Here is a 24,582-nt window from a genome sequence, read left to right on the forward strand (position 1 = left end):
TAAAGAATGACAAAAGTCCCACATCGATGGTTAATGAGATGGGTAGACTCCTTATAAGGCTTGGGCTATCCTCCTCCCTTTGAACTAGTTTTTGGGGTATGAGTTAGGCCTAAGACATAATCTAACTTTGTCATTCTTTAACACTCCACCTCACGCCCAATGCTTAGCATCTGGTGGGTGGGCAATTTTGATTTTGGGGGCCCCAACATCGGGTGAGACGGGGCCTGCTCTGATACCATGTTAGATTAGGTCTTAGGTCTAACTCACACCCCAAAAGCTAGCTCAAAGGGAGGAGGATTGCCCAAGCCTTATAAGGAGTCTACCCATCCCATTAACCACCGATGTGAGACTTTTTGTCATTCTCTAACACCCCACCTCACGCCCAGTGCTTAGCATCTGGTGCGTGGGCAATTTTGATTTTGGGTGCGTACAGGGTAAAATTTCAGTATGATGAGCTCGACTCAGAAAGCAAGCAAACCCTTTGTTGTCGCTAGCAAATGTTTCAAACTTGAAACCTCCAACATGGAAGTCTCAAGCCCAAACCATTGGGTCACCCTGAAGGAAAATAGAACAATTTGATTTTGGATTCGCCCCATCATACATTTTATTAAGAGTATGTACGTGCTCTGTTTTAATTTATGTAATATCGTTTGGTCAAGCATAAAATTTAATCAAGTTTTTTTTCCAAAAAAAAATAATCATAGTTTATAATAATTTTAAATATCTATGTGGTTATAAGTTATTTTATTAAAAATAGAATACAATTTATAAAATAAAATCATTTTTAAATATAAAAAGTAACACTCTTTTTAAAAATAAATCAAAAGAAAAAATGTATTACATTAATTAGAACAGTGATGAGTGTATATGAATAGCTCGCCTTGGGTTAAAATTTCTGTCGGTCAGTGAATTGGTTAGTCAATTTATTAATTTAATGAATGCGCGGAAAGTCTTTTCGAAAGAGAAAAACGTCACATGCTGCTCAGAATTTTATGAAAAATAAAACAAAAAACAATGAAATTTACTTGTATAATTCGTATTATATACTACTATTATGTATATATAATGATTGTTTGTTTCAATAGAGTATTTTTTTGGACTAAGTTTGTGAATGTATTTTTGCAAAACTTTGCTGAATTAATCCAAAAAGAAAATCTAAAAGTTAATGATTTTTTTAAAAAGAAAAAACAGTGTCACTTGAATAAAAAGTTTATGTGACATGTAAGTATATCTTACTCTCTTATGCTACTAGAGCCGTCAGGCTAGCCCGTTGGGCAGAGACGTTTTCAAGATTTATAAATAATGGGTGCATTATTACAAAAAAGTGGATCTAAGGCATAAATTTGATCGGTTAGGTTCTTTTTATTGAAAACCATTAAAATTTTAAAATCATAGGTCCAAAATTAACTTTTATTTATCCAAACCAGTTACAAAATCTTAGAAAGAAAACTAAAACAAGGTAGATAAAAGATTCAAATTTCTAACCTCACCTAGAGAGGTGCATCTAATCATCATCGTACTACATTATATGACACTTCGAGTCTGGGTTCATGCATCTATATTTAAATATTTTAAAAAAATATAACACTACTATATATGATTTCGGGAGGGGACCATGGGTTCACGTGAACCCGGTGACCCCCTCCTGTATACTCCCCTGCTATTGGGCCGATCTGGCCTAACCCGGGATTTGATAGGGCTAGGCTACGATTTTTGGAGCCCATTTAAGAAAAAAGCTTTTTAGCTCGACCTGAATAAGCCTGTCGATTTGTGGGGCTTGAGAAATATGGATAAGGCCAGCCGTGGGCCAAATAAAAATTAATTAAAAAAAAATAGAGTATTAAAAATAACAAGAGTCTAAACTCAAAATCAATTTAAAGTTTGAAATATTACAATTTAAATATAAATTATGTTCATAAAATATGTATTACGTAAAATAGAAATTCCTAAAATTTTTAGGAATCACTACATAGGCCGTAGCCTATGGAATATTGTCATAATTTTTGTGTTTTATTATGATCATTGAAAAACAATTAGGTTTATATTTTTATTTAACTATTTATACTTTTACTTGAAATCAAACTTAATAAATATTATATAGATAATTTTATTTGTGGATTTGATTAACAAGTAGTAACACTAACACCATGTAATATTATCTTGTCGATATTTATGATAATATTTTTAAATTATAATTTAATTTAAAAAATTATAAAAAATATATTTTTACGAAAAGAGGGCTGGCCCGGCAAGTCTGTAGCCCATGTACTTGTGGGCTGAGCCGATCATTTTCTGGCCCACACAAAAAATGGGCTAGCCCAGCCTGACCCGTCAAATTTCAAAGCCTGTATGGGTTAGCCCGAATGGGGTGGGCCAGCCCATATTGACAGCTCTAGCTACCATCGTACATAAGTAAAAAATCATCCAATATTCAAGTTTAAAGAAATAATTAAGATTGCTGATAATTTAAAAGAAATACATGTAAAACATATTAATTTGAAAAATATTTAGTATTTTTATCAAAATAAAATAAATTCTTTGATTTGCGGATAGGCGAATTAATGAAATTGCCTAAAAATGTGTAAATAATGCCTAATGCATCGTGCCTTACACGACTAATTCTTATTGAACACAACAAGAATCATAAAAAAATAAAATATCAAAGTCAAATTCTGATTAAATTAATCTTAATGAGAGTTTGTTTAGCAGAAGAAGTTAATCTTTATTTGTATTTTTTTTTCTAAAATCTTTTGAACCATATTTCATTTGATTTTAGTAAAATTGAGTCATCAGTGCATTACAAACTTATTTATACATACATTAACTTTTATTTTAAACCTACCAAATCTTTTTAATAGGTAATTGTAGCCATTAAAAAAATAAAAAAGAATGTGTTACAAGATTGTAATTGTATGAAATAATTAGCAAAATTATTATAATATCCGACCTAGTGGCTAGTTAGTAGCAATATTGTTTAAAATAAAAGTTTTCAATGATACACCAAAGTATATATATTTAACTTTAATAATACAGTTTAAAAAAGGGCAAACTACATAAATCCCACTAGTTTAGGTCCTAATTACTTAGATTCCCAATAGTTTTAGATATTACTTCTTCTACCATATTTTATACTTAGGATACATGAGTTTAAATCCGTGAGATACATGTATCTGCCCAATTTAAAATCGAGATACATATTTTATTTGTTTAAATTAATAGGTTGTAGCTGATTTTCTTAATATAAGGCGGAAATCAAGGAGTGTATTTATGTTTAATTAATTTCATTTTATTATTATTTGAAATAATAAATTCGTTAATATTATTAATAAAAGACAAAAACATGTATATCTTGGTCATGCAATTTGATTAATTTCATTTTATTACTCTTAAAATAATAAAATCAATTAATTTGATGTATCTATTATCAATATATGATGTATCCAACAAACTAAACACTTAGATACATGAGTATCGTACAAGTACATTCATATGTATCATAGAAGTATCTAATATTAATTTTGTGTATATGTTATATGTGTCTAGTATTAATTTCATGTATCTATTTATATGATATAATATTAATTTCATGTATCTAATTATATAATCTAATTTTAATTTCATGTATCTTTTATATGTATCTATTATTAATTCGATGTATCAACTATCAATTTCATACATTATATTCAAAATCATGTATCTCAGATACATAGTAAACACACATATAATTATGTGTATCTAAATATGAAATGTAATTGAAACACACGAATTTAGGAACAAATCACAACTGTGGAGTATTTGACTTATCATTAATCCAAAAAAAAGTTAAAAAATTCAAAATTCTTCCTTTCTTTAAGGATCTGAAATTTGTTCTCATAGATGCATATAATCTTAACTCATATACATGAACTCTTAACTAGATACATGTACACCTGATGTGTATCCAACATTGTTGCACTTGATGTGCATCTAATGGTATATTTTTTTTTCTTAATTAAAGCTTGGCGTAATTCTTCATCTTGATGGAGTTATTCCTATACTTAGATCTATTCTCGACTTGAATGTTGGCGGATGAAGAGTCAGTCCCTACAATGAGAAATTGATGAGTGAAAATGAGCAAATAAAAGTTGTTTGATTTAGTAATAGTTAATGTGTAGTACCTTTGACGAGAATCATCCGATTTTGGGAATGTTCAACCATTAAAATGTCCGAGAAACAACAAAATCAAAAAATATAAAACCTATTTTGTAAAATTCTATAAAATTGAACTTCAGAACATTATGAACTCTAACTCATATACAAAATAAAAATACGTGAGAATAATGAAATAATCGAAACAAACCTATATGTGTAGTGTTGATTTGAACATGCAAACATATATTGAGAGGATGAAGGAAGAAAGAGGGAAAATATGAATTAAGGAAGGAGGGATGGGCTTACGGAGGAAACAACATATGTGAAAAAAGAAGAAGATGATTTGACTTGTTAATGGATATGGACCATTAATTAAGGAGTAGATAATTATTCAATTCCTTATTTAAGAGATTTGTGTATCTGATTAAATTTTTTAAAATATATGATATAAATATTAAAAATGGTAATATATGTAATTATTTTAAACTAGAGGTAAATATAGTATATATGGTAGTGATGTATGTGTGGTATATCAACTAATCAAAAGCATAAAAGTGATCAATTTCGCTTACATTGTATTAAAATTTAAACCTTCTTTTAACTTTCAAAATTTCACTAGTTTAAGAACTAATTATTTAAATACATGCTAGTTTATAATATTATATATCTTACTAGATTTTAGACTTCTGATACATATATCTGACGCGTCCAGATACGTTCAAATACATGTATCTCGGATACATAGGGTCAAAATTATGTGAAATTTATTCTAGATACATTGTATCTAAGTGGATTCACATGTATCTCACTCTCTTGCTCACCTCTTTCCTATCTCGCTCGCCTCCCTCCTATCTCGTTCGTTTCTCTCGCTCGCCTCCCTCCTATCATATTCGTCTCTCTCCTTCTCCCGCTCACCTATCTCCATGTTTTAAATATATGTATCTAGGTGTATTTGACTTTAAATATGATATGAAATTACTAATTAGTGGGACAATATGTAATAATTTCAAACTATAGGGAGAAATAATAAATATGGTGGGAATGTTTGTCTAATTAAGTATTTTTTTCCTTTTATATATTATACTCTCCGTCTCATTTTATGTTGCGCCATTTGACTTGACATGATATGTATTTAAGAAAAGAATAAAAACTTTTGAAACTTGTGGTCTAAAATAATCTTTACATAATTGTCATAATTGTGTGGTTATAAATATTTTATTAAGAATAAAATAGATTTTAAAATTAAATTATTTCTAACTATAATAAAAGTGACTTTTTTTTTTTAGACGGATTTAAAAAAATGAGCGCCACACAGAATGAAGCAGAGAGAATACCAAATACTAGAAAACTTTCAATTTTCATTTCGTGTTAAACTATATTGTATACTATTTAAAAAAACATCAATTAGCGAAATCAATCATTCTCTTTCTTTTACATAAGGTCTAGGGAAAGAAATCACGAGGTGTGGAATCGAGAGAATAAAGGAGTAAGAAAATTTAAATAGTCAATTTATTTGGTTGACTTTTATTTATCTATTATTTTAAAAATAATTTTTTATTTTTATTTGTCATTATTAATATATAAAAACAATAATTATTTTTTGATAATTTACTTATAACATTAATTACCTATTTTTATATGCAAAATGATTTTTTCTCCTTGAAAATATCTGTCATAATTTTGAGATTTAGGAATAACTCTCTCTCTTCCAAGTTCTCACATGCTTTTTTTTTTTTTTTTTTGTTATGTCATACAAGTTTTCTTATAATAATAAATAGATTAAAAAATTTGTTATTAAAACTTAATATTTTTTCCCCCTAAAATAGAGAAAGAATTATCCATAAAAATTAGAAAAAAAACACAGAATAACACAAAAATAGGCCATTACCATCCCATCTTCCCCTTTTTTCTCTTTCTGTATTCCATTCTTCTGATCTCAGGAAAAAAATTAGCTCATTTCAGCTCAAGAACAAATTCCCACCTCCGATTTTTTTCAGATTATTCATCAGATTCAAATTTTTGTTATTTGGGGTTGATTAATTCATTCTTTTCATACAGAGATTATTTTTTCAATTTTTTTTTGCACACACAGATGTGTGTGTGTTTATGAAGAAATTGATATAAAAGGTTGTAGACGTTTCGGTTTATTATAGAAGCCATAGCTCGGTTTGGGTTTTTGGGAGGAGGTGAGAGAATCCAATACATTGGTCTCGAAAGGGACCGTTAACGGTAAGATCCTCAAAATTTCTGTTTTGGTGGATCTGATGGTGAAAAGAGCGAATTTGGACGGTTTAAGCATTAACCAGAATTGGAAAAGAGGTTAAGAATCTTCAAATTGGTATTGTGGTGGATCTGGTGGTGAAAAAGAGCATTTCTTGATTGTTTTAAGATTGCCCCACTGCGTAGAATCAAGGGAGAGATAGTCGGTGCTGTCCCTTATTTTAGGTAGCTTTTTGTTTAGCTTCGTTTGGAGTTGCGGTGAATTGGGGATAGGGTGGTGATTGGATTAGAGAAGTTAGTTGGGGTGGAGAAGGGAGGAAGATGCAGCTGCACTTCTCACCTAGCATGAGAAGTATAACAATATCAAATAGCAATGGAGGGCTAGGTGATTTGATGAAGATCAAGGTCGCATCTCGCCAATTCTCTTACCGAAAACTCTTTCACACCATACTCTTCCTCGCTTTCTTGCTGCCATTTATCTTCATTCTCACTGCTCTTGTTACCCTTGAAGGTGTCAACAAATGCTCCTCATTTGGTACTTAATCTTTTTCCCTCCATTTACCTTTATTGCATTGTTAGCTAGATCTTTAATATTTTTTCTCTGTTTTGTTTTCCTTTATTGTAATGTTAATTAGATCATGTTCTGCTTCTCCATTGTTGAAAATTGTTGCTTGAGGTGGAAACTTTCGTGTTTCATTATTATTAGGTAGCTTTTTATGTGTAGACTTGTAAATGCACCAGTTAAGCAACACTATGGTGATAGAGGGTACGTACCAAAAGGGACAAGATAGACCTAAAATTACATGAAGGGTAGTTGTCCGAGAAAAGCTATAATCTCTAGCAACCAATGCAAAAGTAGCTAAAACTAGAACATAATGTAACTATGAAAGCAAATGATCCATATGGGTGATACCAATTAGTTGGGATTACGGTTTAGTTGCACTTACATTAAGTTTGGGTAGGAATTAGTGTGGGATTTAGAGAACCCATGATTTTCTTTAGACAAATTACTCGACAATATTTGATTAAAATGGGAGCAAATATAACACAATATATAGAGGATTCTTTTCCTTGACGAATTAGCTTGGACTTGAGCCTTGAGGTATAGTTGAGTGGTCAGACCGATAAAAAAAGGAAGGTAGTGGACTGATCAGTTGATTATTAGGTTGCCTGGATTTTGTCACAGTTCAATAGGTATTAAATCATTTCCCTCTCACTGGTAATGTGGTAGGAGTGGTTTTATTTCTTAGTTTGTTGAGTGTTATCTGATTTACTAAAGCAGTGTTGATTATTTCTATTTACCCTATCGAAGTATTTCAGTTTGATGACAAATATCCCTTAGAAAGGAAAAGAGGGAGAATGTGATATGAGTTGAAGTACTGACTATCTGTGTGCATTTGGGTGGGGGCTTAGTGCTGTGTCACGTATTTTGTTCTAAGGTATCTGGTAAGTGAGATTTTAGATATTGCTTCTTGCATGTGCGACGAATTCTCCTATGTATACACCGTCAGTAATTGTGGTTTGTTATCTAGGTTTTTGTGCTATTTTGAATCACAAGTTTCTTCAGTTCACAATTTCATATCACATCATTCAATTGCTTTGGGATATTTCGAAATGTTGTTTCTCTGTTCCAAAGAAATGACATAAGAAGCTTTTGCTGGACAGACTGTTTTGTTTTTTGGACCCCAGCCTTAAAAATACCAGTGTGTCTACAGGTGCTGTTTGAATTTGGTCTTGTTGTTGGATCTAGTTATGATGCTTGTGCTTGCTGCTTGCTTCTCTCTTAATTCAGTTCCAGAAAGGGTGCTAGTTTTCATTTTCTTTATGATTTTCCTGAGACATAACCTCATTTCCTTCACATTGATCTTCAGATTGTTTAGGCAGACGATTGGGACCAAAGCTCCTTGGGCGATCTGATGGTTCAGGGGTAAAACAAACTTCTATCTACATTTTTGTTACTGGTTTCATGTCCTAGTTTTCAAATCTTGTTGAGCGTTTGAGTTGAATGCCTTTCCTTTTTTTTTTTTGGACAAGTTTAAGTGGAATACTTTCCTTAGCCCAAGCCTTTACATTTTTTGTTTCAGCAGAAGCTTGTTAAGGATTTTGTTAAGATCCTCAATCAAGTGAACTCTGAGGAAGTGCCTGCTGGCTTGAAGCTCCCAGAGTCATATAGTCAACTGGTTTCTGAAGTAAAAAACAACAAGCACAGCACAAAAGAATTTGCTTTGATGTTGAAGGGAATGGTATGTGCATATAATTGATCTCTCTTTATTTGCGTACCATTTATTTCTAGGTGCATTAATTCTGCATTTTCATTTTGCTTTATTGTTTCTATTGCCTTTTGTTTTAGGCAGGGACAAATACAGAAATATATGAATAATGGAATGAAATGCATGAGATTGGGTCATTAATAGCAAAGAACCCTTCTTCCTGTCATACATAGCCTGTTTGTTCTAGGATACCAATACTTTTTCTTCTCCTCTGAATGTTATCCTACTGTTGAAGATTTTGTTGCACGTTTCATTGTGATGTTTGCTATGCAACGAACTAGGTGCTGCAGTTATTTGTTTGATATAACGTAACTTATCAAAAACCCAAGAAAATAAAGTTTGGTATAAGTTGCTTGGCCTTGGGTGTGGGTGTCTGATACAGGTGTGGATCCATCGTGATCTAAATTTTAAGATTTGGGGGGTACGGATTTGGGTGTGAGGATTCGGCTAAAAATAATTCAAGTATCAAACTTACAAGGTATTCCAAGGAGAAAATATTGATCAAGAGGAGAACCATTGAAGGAGATGAAAGGAAAATGTGTAACATAGACATTTTTCTATATAAAAGCTATTCCATTTTCTTCAATCTCACCTTAGCTTTAGTTTTGATTGCATAAATCATTGTATCTGTCCCGGGTTTCTCCGTCGATTTTGGTAAAAGTACCCAAAATTGGTTGACCACAGCCAGTACAGATCTCACACCCATGTCATGTCGACACGGGTAGGGCATTGAAAGTGAAGAGTCTGAGCAACATTATCTACCCCATAGTTGTGGTTCTTTTAATGCCTATGCATGCATTCAGATTTATGTATATGTTCGGATGATCTATAAATAGCCCTTATTAAACTTTTCTTTACACTCTTCTTTTCATATGATGAATTCACTATTTTGCAGATGGAGAGATCTGAAAGGGAGATCAGGGAATCAAAATTTGCTGAGTTAACGAATAAACATTTTGCAGCAAGTGCAGTTCCAAAAGGCATTCACTGTCTTTCACTGCGTTTGACTGATGAATACTCGACCAATGCTCATGCACGCAAACAATTGCCTTCACCAGAACTACTCCCTTTGCTTTCCGACAACTCATTGCACCATTTTGTACTGTCAACTGATAACATCCTAGCTGCGTCAGTTGTCGTCAGTTCTGGCGTGCAGTCATCTCTAAAACCTGAAAAGATTGTTTTCCATGTCATCACTGATAAGAAAACATATGCAGGCATGCATTCATGGTTTGCTCTGAATCCTGTCTCTCCTGCTATTGTGGAAGTTAAAGGTATTCATCAGTTTGACTGGTTGACAAGAGAAAATGTTCCCGTGCTCGAAGCAGTTGAGAGCCATTATGGGATTCGGAAATACTACCATGGAAATCATATTGCAGGTGCCAATCTCAGTGATATTACTCCACGCTCTTTTGCCTCAAAATTACAGGCCAGAAGTCCAAAATACATATCCTTGCTAAATCATATCCGCGTATATTTACCAGAGGTAACACGTTGTCATACGTCATAAATTGTCTTCTGTTGCTCTAACTTATAATTTGGAAGGATGAAATCGTCAGGTCAAAAAGGCTTGACAAGAGAGGGATAACCTAGTAAGGACAAGGTTGGTTATTCAAGTCGCTAACAGAGCAAATGTGGGAAGGGCCGCTGTTGAGCTCCTGCGTAGGGGTACGGAGGGGAGGGTGTTTTATACCTTATCAAAACAAAAGGCAAACAAATGAAAAGGAAAAAGTGATAAATGAATACCACTAGTGTTAAATTTTTAATCATAACCTCTCAGGAATACAATTCCAGGATAAATCTAGAGACAATGATAATTCTAATTCCGCACTGTATAGATATGTATGTTCTCTTACCGGTACAAGTTTGAGATTTTGTGTTGTATTTTGCAGCTCTTCCCGAACCTTGATAAAGTGGTTTTCTTAGACGATGATATTGTGATTCAGCGTGACCTATCCCCCTTGTGGGACATTGATCTGAATGGTAAGGTGAATGGAGCTGTTGAGACCTGTAAAGGTGAAGATAGGTGGGTGATGTCTAAGCGATTCAGAAATTACTTCAATTTTTCTCATCCTCTCATTGCAAAGAATTTGAACCCCGATGAGTGTGCATGGGCTTATGGGATGAATATCTTTGACTTGCGTGCATGGAGAAAGACAAGTATAAGAGATAGTTATCATTCATGGCTTAAAGAGGTAATCACATCTTCATTTTTTCTTAACCTAATCTTTAAATATATGAATTTTCTAAATTCCACAAGATCATTATTTTTTGGTCTCAAGAGCTGGAGATTACTTTTTTTTTAATCTTTCAAAAGCTGCAGTTCTTCCTGTATTCCTGCTTATGTCTTCATATTACTTGTCTTCTTTTGTGGCTCATTTAACTTTTTTCTAGTGACACGTTCATCTAGGAGACACAAGTACGTCCTAGTTCAGCATTTTTGCTTGTTATATGAGATAAGCTTTGCGATCTTGGTTTTCTGTTTGACACTTCACAGATATTGTGACTAAGAAATTTGAAGGTTCTAGAGGTCTGTATTGTCTACTTTTGTGTCCGTTCTTCTATAAACAAGGTATTAGCGTGGCATGGAATCTCTGCTTTACCTATTATTGCCCAATGGGATTGGTGTACATTAGATGTTGGGTGACTAAATTGTGTTGTATTATGCCACTCAAGGATTTATCTATTATTTCAGTTCTGAAAACATTTGAATAATTTGATCTACTTATAATTGCAATTCAACTTGAAATCATGCAATCTAGTCTTCAGCGTTTTCTCAATTTGGTGAATGGAAATAAGCTTTTGGTTGGCATTCTGAAGCTTTTTGATCATTGTAGAATCTAAAGTCAAACTTGACAATGTGGAAACTTGGAACACTGCCTCCTGCTTTGATTGCATTCAAAGGTCATGTTCATCCTATTGACCCGTCGTGGCACATGCTTGGCTTGGGCTATCAGAATAATACCAATGTTGAGAATGTGAAGAAGGCTGCTGTCATTCATTACAATGGTCAATCGAAGCCTTGGCTTGAAATAGGCTTTGAGCATCTCCGTCCTTTTTGGACCAAGTATGTTAACAACACCAATGATTTTATTAGGAATTGCCACATATTGGAGTAGTGTATGTGTTATGCTGCAAGGACAATACGCAGGATAGAAATTCAAATGGCATAGGCTTTGCTGAATATTTGCTAGGGAACTTAAAATCGAATTGAGAAGGAGATTCTGATACTTAACAGAATTGGCTGGGATATATTCAGGTATGGGATGTGCTACTTTGACTCACTTCTATGAAGAGTACCTGCGACACTAGCATGGATATGAGATTCATTCTTCCCATCTGTAAAATAAAAATTTGTTGCCTAGCTTGTTGATGTGACAAAGTACACATTATATTTGCACTTTAGGTGGATGTAGCATACGTCTACTAATTAGAAGGCAATATTGGGGAGTGGCATAAATTGTGCACTGTTACCATCAGTGATACAAAATTGGGACATCCTGAGAAGAAATGCTAGGATGGTGGCGCTCACTTATGGCTATCCATTTGGTTCCGTTAGAGGTTGAGATGATTCTTTTGACTTCATTTCATTTTTTTCCCTAGTCAGTTTGATCGCCATCACCCTTGTTTTCTTGATTAAATCAATATCTTGTCATTTTAGACTGTAGATTATAGAAAATTTTAAGTCCCTAGTCAATGAACTGTGTAGGTTATACATATTGGTACTTTTTTGTATGATCAAGAGATATTATAGACAAGATCAGATTATTTTTTTTATCATGTTCTTCACTCACAGATCTTTGCTTATCTGTTCCATGTTTTTAGCATAAACTGGGGATGTGATTCTTTCAGAAACATGAGTTGTTTCAACTTTTACTATTATCTGTGTGTGTCACTTTCTTCATAGCATGCTCTGAAATAAAGAGTTATACAATCAACGTTAATGTATTTTATGCTTGGATGGATCAATAAGTGGGCTCGATAGATTACTTTACGAAATGATTCATGAAATCAATAGTAATGTATTCAATGTTTGGATGCATCATGTAATGGACTCAGTATGTTACCTTACTAGATGAGACTACAATATTCAAGGTTAGTTAGTCAGTTGTTAGGGCTGGGTTGTGTCACGCCCCAAACTCAAGGGGCGCAACTGGCACCTAATGCCAAAACTTAGGCTTAAGTGTCGATCCTGTTGAACCATTTGCTAAAAGCTCATAATTGCCACACATAGTAAAGAAAACAAAAAAAAATTGGCTTAAAAATAAGTCCTTGGTCGGCAAGGCCCTTGTCGATAGCTCTATAAAAAAACAGTTACGCAAGAAATAGTCAGCTAGAACATAAGTCATCAAAGCCACCATGATATCTAGGAAAACATGAACTCTATATGGGCCATCAAAGCTGCCATTATCTCTAAATAGAAGCTGAAAATAACTATGTATCAAGACAATACACCAAACAACCATCAAACTTCAGCCAACCAGCAAACAAGACCAACATGGCTATACGACCCAACACACTAGTCTACAAGCCTCTAAGAGTAGTAAAGTTTGGTCGGGACAAGGCTTCGACCTACCAAAACTATATACAACAAAAGCCAACAAACCTCTAAACTCTGACAGCTCCGGAAGCAACCTGCTGAAACTCAACTATGCTACTAAGGAGGTCTATCAAGTCATATGTCGGGACCTGTAGGCATGAATGCAGTGCCCCCAACAATGAGGCGTCAGTACGAAATAAAGTATTGAGTATGAAAGGCAATAAACTATATGAACATGTATCATAATATATTGAAAGTAATCAAGTAGGGAAATCAAGAATACGATAAGCGTACTGACCTGCTCTTGAAACTAAACATACAAAAATAATCAAACAACAACCAAACCGAGCCCCCATAAGCTCGGAAGGTACAAACAGCAAAAAAGACCACCTACCCAGCCCCCATAAGCTCATAAGGTGTTAATTCAATCTTTATACCCATACCATTATCCCCTTAGTCGCGTAGGCAGTCACATGGTCCTCTTCGTCAATAATATAGCTTCGTAGGCAGCACATAGCCCTCTTAGGCAATAACATAAATCCACATGCAGTTTATAGCCCTCTTAGGCATTAATACAACCTCGTAGGCAGCATATAACCCTCTTAAGAAACAACATAGCCCCATAGGCAGTTCATAGCCTTTTTAGGCATCACTATAGCCCCGTATGCAAAAATCACATACCTGCAACTAACCACAATATCCCAAGGGTAATAATAAACAACTAATAGGCTAAAAAGGAGCAATTAAGCTATAATCAATCTATACCAATAATCTCTAAGTCATGCCCAACATAGGACCGCTACTAATAGAGTAAGAGTCCCAACAAACTAAGAGGGATATAACAACTCAAGTAGCTAATCACCAACAATTATGGGTACGAGTACATCAATAATAACAACCCTACAGCGCTTGGATTCTCGAACTCTAAGAGTGAATTTCTGGAATTTGTATTTCTTCTAAGCTTTAAGGAAACATGTCAAAAAAGAGGAATAGTCTTAACATACCTTTTAATTGAAGCCTCAAAGGTATGTGTATGAAACTTGACCAACCTATCATAGCACATTAATTGCTAGAATCAACAAGGCTGCGAGAATAAGCCACTGACAATTAATAAGGTGTTAATGTCACATCATGACCAGGCAACTCCAAAGCATAAAATGAGGCCAATAATAATAATAAAATGACAGTTAAATCCAACAACAATATGCTAACCACATCTCAAAGGAGTGACGAGCTCCCGAGGCACTATTTCTAGATGTACTTCACGTCATTTGATCCAACAACCTTCTTACATGACTCCGATTAGAATCAAACCAACCCCAGTTCAAAGGGTCTTTACAGAGAAACAATATCCAAGACACCACTTTGTGGCTAAAAAATCTATAAAAATGCTACTAGACATAGGATTATGAAGGAGGATCAAAAGGGAATGATTTCCTTGAAATACCATGAGAAACAATCTACCTCTTTGAAGTAACAAAAGTCGGAGCCAATATCAACAAGAAGTTACCACAAGTCATCGGAAACTCCAATTTTCATAACTAGAAGCTTAGAATCTCGATTCAACAAATAGATAAGTGTAGAGATCCTTACCTTACCAATATATATCCATAGCTTCTGCAAAATACTCAATAAACATATGATATCTCGTTGTCACAACACCTATGAAATCGATGGAAAAAACTATACCAAAACGACGAGCTCGCTATGTAGAGCAACTTTGGTTAAACTTCCGAGTTGAAGGAACCAATATCCATGGAGAATTTAGGGACTTTCCTTTTGATTTTGTATGATTTTTTGTTGTTTTTTATGAGTTAGAACGAAGTTCAAACAACTTTTATAAAGCTAAACCAACATAGGGGCTAGGGCCCCACCTTTACGTGCCTATTTGTGTAGTCTTACGAAAAGGTCAATAGCTCTTTATTCTGAAGTCGTGTGGACAAACGATTTAATGCGTTGGAAACTAGACTCATAGATCTTCAATTTGGTATATGGGGGACCACTAATTCTTTACCAATCGGGAGAAAACCCACAACATATTTTATCCAAATTTTAAGAGAATTCCTTAAAGGAAAGTTACAATAACTTTTTCCGACTTCTATCTTACAACTCGCTTAACTTCAAAACTTAACATACAATCATTGTTCAATTGAAATACCTCCTAAAACATATTTCCTAACACATTGATCTCTTAGTCTTATCCCAAAAGTATGAGTTAGTCTTGCGTTCGAATGAGCGGGGTGTTTCAGGTTGGTCCAAGGATTAAATTTGGAATAAAATTTATATTATGTTTGGTAACGGTATTTGTACCATCTACCAAATGCAATATAAATTTTATCTGAGATATCCTACCTTTATTCATCCAGCTTGGGATTATTTCATCCCATCTTCTGATGAGATAAATTAGTTCAGAGATTATAATCTCAGAATAATTTAATTTGTGTTCCAAACAACCCCCTCAAGGGCTCGTTTTTAGAGTGCATTAGAAATTGAAAAAAAAAATGCATATATTAGCTTTGTGTATTACTGGTACCTTATTTGTTATATTTTTTCAATCAATCTATACATTCTATTTGATATTAAGATATGTATAGCTAATACATGAATTAGAGGATTAGAAGAAGGTATGACATCAAAATTAAAGAGTCCGCGCAACTTAGACAATAGTTTCATTATCTTTTTAATTGGTTAAAAACTCATAGGATTTCAATGCATAATAATAATTTACAATATTTGGGCTTCTACTTTCAACAACACAAATCTAACTCAAAAGTTCAAGCTACAATTAATACAGAAACCCATATCCTCTCTTTACAAATTAAATGATCATTTCAGCTCACCAAACTTTCTTATGGGTCATAAGCCCAAGAACTTCATCCCAAAGCCCAACACTTCCCACATCAGAAAGCCCAATTACACTTGGACTACAAGCAGCTACAGTCCAATAACCAGCTTTAATCTCATCCCTCAATTGATCTTTTTCCCATGCACAATACCCATCAAAGAACTTAAAATTGTCAACCCCAACAACATCCCTTTTCACCATTTCAGAAGCACACCCCACACTTTCTTTTGTTCCATAATACAAACCTTTCATTACTTCATCAAAAACTCCACTTTTTCCAAGCCCATCTTCACCTCCTTCATTTGGGCTTACTAAAAAAAGCCCATCTTCTAAAGGCCCACCAAAAAACAACGGCCTATTCGCAAATGTCCCCGACATGTCAAGGACAGACGATCTCATTTCCTTTATGGACATAAGTGAAGGCCTGTTCAGAATTAAGCCCATTGGGCCTATTGGGCCCATTGATAACAAGAGAACTACGGTCCGTTCAAATATGTGGACGCCTTCGAGCTTTTCGCTAGCAATGAGTATACAACCTTTTTCGGGTTCGTGAATGGTGTGGGCCCATTTGGTGCCGATTGTGACGGCCGGAGGCGGAGGAATATCGTCGACGGTGTCGGGATTGACGACGGAGGAGGGATCTTCCGACCGGGAAGCTCGTTCGCCGGCGACTAATCTTGCGCGAAATGATCGCCAGTCTGTTTCAGTGAAAGGTCTTTCTTCATCTTGAGGTGAAGGTGATGGCAATGGTGAACTTGCCTGGCAACCTACAAGTACAAAATTTTCTCAATATATGTTTACCTGATCATTTTTTATAGCTTAATTTGAAAATTACCTGAAAATTTTGTGCATACTTTGTTTGTTTCATCTTACAGTATGCTCTATATGCCAAAATTTATGTGATCAAAATGTTTCATACATATTTTAAAAAGCATTTAAATTCTTAATAATTATGGATTTGTGATTAGTAGTTCTTTTATATACTAGTATTTAAATATGTAAATTTAATTTTTTTTTTAAAACTTGAAAATTAGATGGTTTGACCCTCATACTTTGAATCGTGTTGATAGATAGATACCAATGGCGGAGATAGATAGGACCGAGGGGTTCGTTCGAACCTCCTTGATAGAAAATTACACTACTTATATTAGATGTTGAAATACTTTAGCTTGTTCGTGTGTCATTTATATTTTGACACCCTTAGTGAAAATCCTCACTCCGCTTACATTAGTGATCATGAGGTCAATACGTACCTCAGACTCTTAAAAATGTTAATGGATGTGTGTTGGATTCTCCAAAAGTAGCATATTTTTGGAAAATCTGACACGATGCGGTATCAAAAGTGATGACTCTGTGCAACTAACTTAGGAGGTCATTGAGATTTGATCTGGATCACTACTGGACTGACTCATTAGAGCCTACACGAAAGTACCTTTGAGATGCAAAAGAAAACAAGAAGCAGGGCACTTACATGTCACTGAAAAAGGATTGCCAACTTTTTTTGGCTGATGAAATTGACTAACAAATGACCTCCTCCTTGTAGAATAAGAAACTCTTGATCCTATCAAAGGGAAGAGTTTCTCTGAGAAGGGCTTTGAAGTTACAAAGCAAGCTTCCATATTGGTTTGAGAATCTCTTGCCTTAATTAGCCAAATAGTACTGCAGATTTAGAGAGATTCTTGCTATAAAAAGAAACTGATCACTGTATATATATTGGATAAGTGGATATAGCAAAAAGGGATTGATGTATAAAGAGAGAATTCATTGTGTTATATATGGAGAATGTGGTTACATGTAGACCACATGAAGTTTTTGAGCTAATCCAGTACAAGTAGGATGCTTTTTCATTGTTGGCAGAGTCAAATTCCTAAAAGTATGGGCCAATGGATATGGCTTTACACATAAGCAGATAGGCCAAAAGTTATCAAGAAATTGTTTGGTTCTTATAAGTTAGAATTGGCTAAGGTTTAATCTGAAGAAATCTAGTGCACTTTATGAGTGATGTGTTGTGATTCTAGCCACAGACTGCCAGTATGACTTCTTGTTTCTTTAACCTTCTTTCTTCTGTCATTTCATTCTTTCTTTCTTTCTTAGTTTGGTATTAAGTTTTAAAAAATCCATAATACTCCTTTCGTTTCAATTTATATTTCTTACTTTTTCTTTTTAGTCCGTTTCAAATTAGAAAATATCTACAAAAAAATTATGTAAGTGTCGTTTGGTGATTCAACAAGTTCCCACTCAAAAGGTAAAAGCTGAATTTACAAGTTCCCCACTAAAAAAAGAATACCAAATTAAATGTTATTATTTGGTTCAAGTGCTACATTACATGGAAGCTCTAAAGCTTCTCCAATATAAACCAGTACAACCTAAAAGATCAATTACACAAGCATAATGGCTCTAATTCAGAAATAATCTCATAATCACAAATAAGATATCCTTCTCCACCAAACATATTGACTCTTATCACATCAAGGTGTGTGGCGGAATAGTTGAGATTCCTTCACCTCTAACTAGAAGTGTCAAGCTAGCACTTCAGGAATGGAAAACCTTTGAGTTAGGAGTGGTTTACTCCCCTTAGCGTCTTATCCAACGCAAATGGTTGAAGTAGATCAAGTATGCTAAGTCAGTGGGTTCGGAGTACCACGAGCGTCCACTATAACTTAGTGAGTTAGTAACAATTCGTGCAAATTTAATACTAAAAGTGAGGTGTTGTTTTTCTTAACAACAATTGAGCTATATACAGAGCTCAAGATACACTAACATCTACTCCCCTATGTAACATGTAGCTGTAGGTATTAGATGTATTATTCTGAACATGAATCTTCCTCAACTCTCACAAGGGTGGGTATTTGGCCATGATCAACAAAATCAATCTTGTTCAATCTAACACAACCAAGCACTTTCTCTGGCAGCTCTTCTGGCTTCTGTGCCTGTGGAATTTAGTGATTACACAATGAACATACACCATTAATAAAGCCAAAAGTAAGCCAACCATCCTCAAAACTACTAGATTCATTTCTGCTTTCTGAAAAGAAATGACAAACCTGAATTGTTAGACCAAAATCAAGTATTCCATGTCGTAAACGTTCTCTAAAAGCATCGAGTCCCTTTCTTGCTATGTAGCTGAAGCGATGAATGTCAACATCAACTTCTAGGTAATTCGGGCCCTATAATAAGCAGAGACCATGCACATTGAGAATATTGTGGTGTTCAAACAACAGCAACAATGTTGCTAAACTGACAAACAAACTAAAGTCAAGGTATCAAAGATCCACCTGATAAAAATTGTGTTGAGGGCGGGAAAGCACAGGCTTTTCATTGTAAGCATTCAAAAGCTTCCTTTCAGTTGAACTTGTAACAATCTCATCTGGATTAACCAACCCAACCATAATCTTCAACCTCTCTCTGAAAGGAACAGTTGATTCTTTTGCAAAACCTTTCACCTTTTCCATGTCATCCTCGATGAATCTCTATCATAAAAACAAGCAGCACGTATAAAGGAAAAATAAATCGGGAAGCAAGGCAGATCAGAATAACCATATCAGCAAAAGAGTTTACCCCCAGCTACGAAGGAAGTTATTGTCCATCAATAAAATTGCAAGATGGTAAAATTAACGACCCCTACCTAACCTTTCAGCTAACCACTGTCCAAAATGGAACACAGAACTAGCATACTCTACTTTCTGCTTCTCCCCTCGTTAATACCTTCCTTAAATTTCAAGTGTAGAGGATTGAAAAGGGAAAAACAAAAGGAGAAGAAATCCGTTGATTTTGCTTCATAAAGTTGACATAAGTACCTTGATGGTGTCCTGAAACTGGGGAGAGATGTCCTCCTCAAAAGTTTCAGAAAGTTTGAAATATACTACAAGGCTCAAGCCTTCTCCATCAGCATCACCAACAAACATCGGAGCACGATAAGTGGGCAGCTGTCAAAGAAGAACAACTATATTAGTAAATCAAATAAAAATAAAAATTACTTTGTTTAGTTGGAAGAGACTACTCTTATACCTGAATGTTAACAATTAGTAAAGGCGGTATTCTTCCATCTCCTTTTATAGAAGGAAGCTCAATATGTTGTGCTATATGATTGATCTTTCTTGGGCAAGCAAATAAGTCGACCCCAATTGGGGTATAAGGAGACACATTAGTAGCAGGGGCTTTCCTCTTATCTCTGCAGATTAAATGGAAAAATTGTAAAGAAACAGGTTTAAAATCCATATAGAAGTCCTACAACTGTAATTAAAATGTAGGTTGAGAGCGTACTTGAAATAACTATCACCACGGAGCTTAAAGTTTGAAGGCTCAATCTTTGACCAACTTCCTGCGATAGACTTTTCTTCTGTGCAACAGGGAATTAAAAGCCCAGCCCTGGGGTGGCGAAGAAACTTTCTCGAAGAACCTACAAGAATACTACTATGTTTAATGCATTATTAACTAACCATGGGATTAGCTTTTCAACCTTCCATTTTTTGCACTCTAGAATTGGAAATCTAAACCTGAAGGTGCATCATGATCTCAGCAAGATTTTGCTAGTAGTTAGATTCGAAAATAATGAGAATAAAAATGTGATTCTCAAATTGGACTCGACTTATGCTGAAAGTAAAGTAGAGAAATGAGGCAAGGTACTCACAAAATTCATTTTCTTCCCCATCAACAGATGTCCTCTTCATAGAAAGTCTTATAATAGTCGACTTCTTTACTTGAGAATGTGGAGCTGAGTTTGGTCCATTTATGATTTTGTCATTGAAACTCAAGGTATTTACCAGCTTCGGTAAAACAGACTTGAAAACAGTTTCCTGAGTTTTCTCCTGCATCTGAAGTATCTCCTTTTTTACACTTTTAAAGCTTGCATACGCACGATCCAAGTTCTTCTTCTTTTTGGTACCAAAATCTTCACCCTTCCCCATGGATGGACGTTCATAGTCCTGAGCAATTACAACTGCAGGTCCATTTGGATCCTCAACTCCATCTTTGCTCAAGCCATCTATCTTGAGATATTTCTCATGGTATTCTTTGTACTTGTGTTTACTATCCATAAAACATGATGAAGTTTCATACTGAACTACTTGTCCATTTGAAATGTTGGGGAAAATATCTAGAAGGAATAGAATGAAAATATCATAACTTTGTTCAAGAATAATGGTCTTCTGAATCCATAGATAGACAAAGTCATCAATTATAAGCACAACAACAAAGAAACTGTTGATCATTACCTCCATGAACACTACTAAAGTCATCATCTGAGTCGGACTCAAAAATGCTGTGCGAGTCAAACCATGCTTCTTCTTGGCAAAGAACTGTAAGAATGTAAATCTCTTATCATTTTCAAAGCTTACAGTTCAAGAATTTTTCATTATCCATAGCCTAATCACACAAAACTCCATTTGCTAAGATGTTAGAATGCATATTTGTTTCCTTCTTGTGAACAGAAAAGGCACCAGAATTAACATAACCACAATAAAAGGTAAAGAAAGTGTCATAATACAAAACTTGTAGCAGGATTATACTCTTTAAGCCTATGCTGCTCGGACTCTCCAAAAAAGTTGTCAAACCTGTGTGTCAAATTCTCCAAAAATACACTTTTGAAGAGTCCATTGAGCATTGAGCATAGACATATCAAAATATAAGGTTCAAAATAGAAAAAAGAGAGTTTACCGTTGCCATCTATTTGATTATGCTGCCACTGCAACTGAGTAAGATGAAATGTGGAATTGGAGACCTCAGAAGTTCTGCAGGTTGTTGTAGTTGTATGAACAAACTCACTAACAGCAATGTCTGTCACCCGTGCATCGCTGTTTCTTTTCCTGGTTCCTATTATACCTGAGTTTGAATTCTTTCTATTGTATTTTCTGTGGCGACAATGGTGTTTCTTCCTTGCCCTGATTGTGGTTGCTGGAGTTGATACACAACCACCCATTTCTACGACTCAGCTCACAAATCCGTCTGCTAATTGCTGATGTACCATGCAAAGATGCAAATTCCTATTGGAACTCACGAAATTAAGTATACCTGGACGTGAACAAGAGAAACTTGAAATCTCTGAATATACAATTCCATACAACAACATACCCAGTGAAATCCCACAAAGTCTGGGAGGGTATAGTGTACGCAACCCTTTCCCTACCTGATGGAGGTAGGTAGAGAGGTTGTTTTTGAAAGACCCTCGCCTCAAGTGAAGCAAATCAAAGTAATAATTGAAAGAAAAAATGATAATAAAGAAAACATTATAGCTACTGGAAAGCAGTGCAAAACATACATGTGACAATTGACAATAAGAACTAAGCAAGAATCAGTCCAACGTCTACGTCAAGCAGAAGTTACAATCACATGAACTACAAAGATGTCACTTGTAAATGACTTGAAATTTGATCTATTACATTATCTGTATTCGTGATTACTGGAATACAAAAAGCTTACCTTAAAAGAGTACTAACATCTGGAACTATTAGTACAATCCACAAATTGTTCTTGATTTAGAGTTCTCAAAATCTTATATACTAGAATAAAACTCAAAAAGACGAGACAAAAGCTGTTTTTAACAGGCTTAAAAGCAGTGAACCTCAAAAAACAGATGTAATACAAGAATATTACTGACAAAAGAAAAAGCAAAAAAGAACACAAAGATGGCTAAGTGCAAACTGCAAAGAAACTAATGAAACAAACTTTAATAATTTCATGTGATTACACATAAGAAAAAGCAAATAAATTGGAGACAACTGAAAAGGTGTTCAACATATAAATGTAATAAACTGCTTTTTCTCCCATTTTTTATTTTTATATTTTCCTTGTCCTGTCTTTTGAAATTGTTAATGATGAAAAAGGATGGAATGAAGATGACCTTGTATTCACTTTCAGAGACTGAATCAGACAAAACAATTGTCGGATTAGGCATAAGAGAGAATGAAGCAAAAAATGGGTCCACATTAAAATCATAACACAAAACAAAACAAAAGAATAACAACACCAAAGTTGTTGTTAGAAACAGAAAAAAATAAAATAAAAAGCAATAAAATTAACAATGCAATTGCTTAAAAAAGCAGAAAAAGCCAAATATGAAGAATGACAACAACAACAACAATATAGCCAAGAGAAGGATAAAATGTACGCAGATCTTTATTAGTATCTCATGATATAAAAACGTTGTTTTCAAAAAACTCTAAGATATAGAAACGTTGTTTTCAAAAAACTCTAAGATATAGAAACGTTGTTTTCAAAAGACTCTAAGATATAGAAATGTTGTTTTCAAAAAACTCTCAAACTCAAATGCAGCTATAAAATATCAAGAATGAAAACAGCAAGAAAAAAAAAACTCACAATACAACAAGCTACTAATCAACAGGTCAAGAAATACCTAGGAAGATGGAATGAATACGTTACCAGAAGTTCAAAAAGAAATGTAAAATCTCGTTCTTTGAGCAAATAAAAAAAATCAATCAACCATGAAAGTTCAAAAAAATTAATTCCAACCCCCAACTCTAAAGTAAATAATTAATAACGAAGCACCAACAACAATAACTACGTCTCAATCCCAAACAAGTTATACCCGCAACACAAAATGGGACATCAATTGTAAATTCTGGTAAATACCCACCATCAATATATACATAAAGTTCATACCTTTTTGTTTTTTGAATGAAGAAAACACCATTAACAATAATAATAAATGAATGTAGGTCTCCCTCTCTGTGAAAAAAAAAAAAGAGAAAAAATTCAAGAAACAGAGAGAGAGAGGGGAGGAGGAGAAACTAGAAAGAGCAAATGGGTCCAAACGGGTCGGATCCAAGCTCTTTAAAAAAAATCTTTTTGAAGCAGTTGTTTCTATATTTGGGATTTGTTTTCTGGATATTTATTTTTTCTATTTTTATGTATAGGATTTGACAGAGAGAAAAAAAACAGAGAATTGAGAGGAAGAAGAAGAGGGATAAGAAGGTAATTTGACGCAAGTCTGAGAGTGCGTGCGAGTGTTTGTTTATTGATATTTATAGTATTTTATTAAATTAAAAAAAGGTGCGTCTGGTTGTCTTCAAAACAAAATCATTATTACAAGCCTCCGTCCATTTCTCTGCCCCACCAAACACTGTCGAGGTATTATTACGGTAATTAATTTCTTTATTTTAAAAAAAATATACTCCGTAGAGTATCAATTATCTTTGTCGTTCCACCGAAGGATATGGTCTAGTGAATGATGTTGTTTTTTTCTTAATTAGAAATCTTGAATTTGAGTTTTGAATGTGAAAAAAATCTTTGATAGAAATTGTTTGTCCTGAATGACACCCTATGCGGTGCAAATTCAAAACAAAATATTTTCTTTTATTGTTGAAAAAAGGAAGAAAAAAATACTTCATTTATTGCAATAATACACAAATTTGAAACTACTTAAGCACGCCAACGTATTTGTACACGTATTATTTATTATATTTTGTATAAAATATAAGTTTTTATAATTTCTTAATTTATATATACATTTTTAGTTATGAATATCTTTAAATTGTAAATCAAATAGCATATTAATTTTACATATAAATAATTTGCCTTCTAACCAATTAGTAAATATGGAGTATTACTTATGCAGAAAT

General features: G+C 34.1%; 3 protein-coding genes across 4 annotated transcripts; 1 reads left to right on the top strand and 2 right to left on the bottom strand.

The window, feature by feature from the left end:
* The first annotated feature begins 6,208 nt into the window (after positions 1-6,208).
* LOC125836163 (probable galacturonosyltransferase 13) lies at positions 6,209-12,165 on the top strand. Of its 2 annotated transcripts, none has more exons than XM_049515263.1 (6): positions 6,209-6,886; positions 8,223-8,278; positions 8,436-8,594; positions 9,517-10,107; positions 10,514-10,816; positions 11,459-12,165. In XM_049515263.1, the coding sequence occupies exons 1-6, from the start codon at positions 6,673-6,675 to the stop codon at positions 11,738-11,740; spliced, it is 1,605 nt and encodes a 534-aa protein (XP_049371220.1). In that variant the 5' UTR covers positions 6,209-6,672; the 3' UTR covers positions 11,741-12,165. The 2 variants fall into 2 exon arrangements, with proteins under 2 accessions (XP_049371220.1, XP_049371221.1); XM_049515264.1 differs by having other exon boundaries at positions 8,439-8,594.
* Positions 12,166-15,836: 3,671 nt separating this feature from the next.
* LOC125836178 (uncharacterized) lies at positions 15,837-17,836 on the bottom strand. Its single transcript, XM_049515281.1, has 2 exons — positions 17,478-17,836; positions 15,837-16,773 (listed from the first exon to the last, which is right to left on the bottom strand). The coding sequence occupies exons 1-2, from the start codon at positions 17,623-17,625 to the stop codon at positions 15,998-16,000; spliced, it is 924 nt and encodes a 307-aa protein (XP_049371238.1). The 5' UTR covers positions 17,626-17,836; the 3' UTR covers positions 15,837-15,997.
* Positions 17,837-18,406: 570 nt separating this feature from the next.
* LOC125836160 (uncharacterized) lies at positions 18,407-23,738 on the bottom strand. Its single transcript, XM_049515260.1, has 10 exons — positions 23,624-23,738; positions 21,662-22,015; positions 21,220-21,303; positions 20,637-21,101; positions 20,270-20,405; positions 20,015-20,177; positions 19,804-19,932; positions 19,282-19,476; positions 19,051-19,173; positions 18,407-18,936 (listed from the first exon to the last, which is right to left on the bottom strand). Exons 2-10 carry the CDS (start codon positions 21,921-21,923, stop codon positions 18,811-18,813), a joined length of 1,683 nt encoding a protein of 560 aa, XP_049371217.1. The 5' UTR covers positions 21,924-22,015; positions 23,624-23,738; the 3' UTR covers positions 18,407-18,810.
* Positions 23,739-24,582: the final 844 nt, after the last annotated feature.

This window comes from Solanum verrucosum, unplaced genomic scaffold, assembly GCF_900185275.1.
Source record: "Solanum verrucosum unplaced genomic scaffold, falcon-dt-bn FXZP01000278.1, whole genome shotgun sequence".
Lineage (NCBI taxonomy): Eukaryota > Viridiplantae > Streptophyta > Magnoliopsida > Solanales > Solanaceae > Solanum > Solanum verrucosum.

Bases quoted from the DNA above. Each gene is read 5' to 3' on its own strand.
- LOC125836163 (XM_049515263.1), top strand. From the start codon at position 6,673: ATGCAGCTGCACTTCTCACCTAGCATGAGAAGTATAACAATATCAAAT. The intron at 6,887-8,222 runs GTACTTAATCTT...ATTGATCTTCAG, and splicing joins CAACAAATGCTCCTCATTTG to ATTGTTTAGGCAGACGATTG. The intron at 10,817-11,458 runs GTAATCACATCT...TGATCATTGTAG, and splicing joins ATCATTCATGGCTTAAAGAG to AATCTAAAGTCAAACTTGAC.
- LOC125836160 (XM_049515260.1), bottom strand. From the start codon at position 21,923: ATGGGTGGTTGTGTATCAACTCCAGCAACCACAATCAGGGCAAGGAAG. The intron at 21,304-21,661 runs GTAAACTCTCTT...ACATTCTTACAG, and splicing joins TAATCAAATAGATGGCAACG to TTCTTTGCCAAGAAGAAGCA. The intron at 18,937-19,050 runs GTTTGTCATTTC...TAAATTCCACAG, and splicing joins ATTTTGGTCTAACAATTCAG to GCACAGAAGCCAGAAGAGCT.
- LOC125836178 (XM_049515281.1), bottom strand. From the start codon at position 17,625: ATGGAAGCTTGCTTTGTAACTTCAAAGCCCTTCTCAGAGAAACTCTTC. The intron at 16,774-17,477 runs GTAAGTGCCCTG...TTGTACTTGTAG, and splicing joins CAATCCTTTTTCAGTGACAT to GTTGCCAGGCAAGTTCACCA.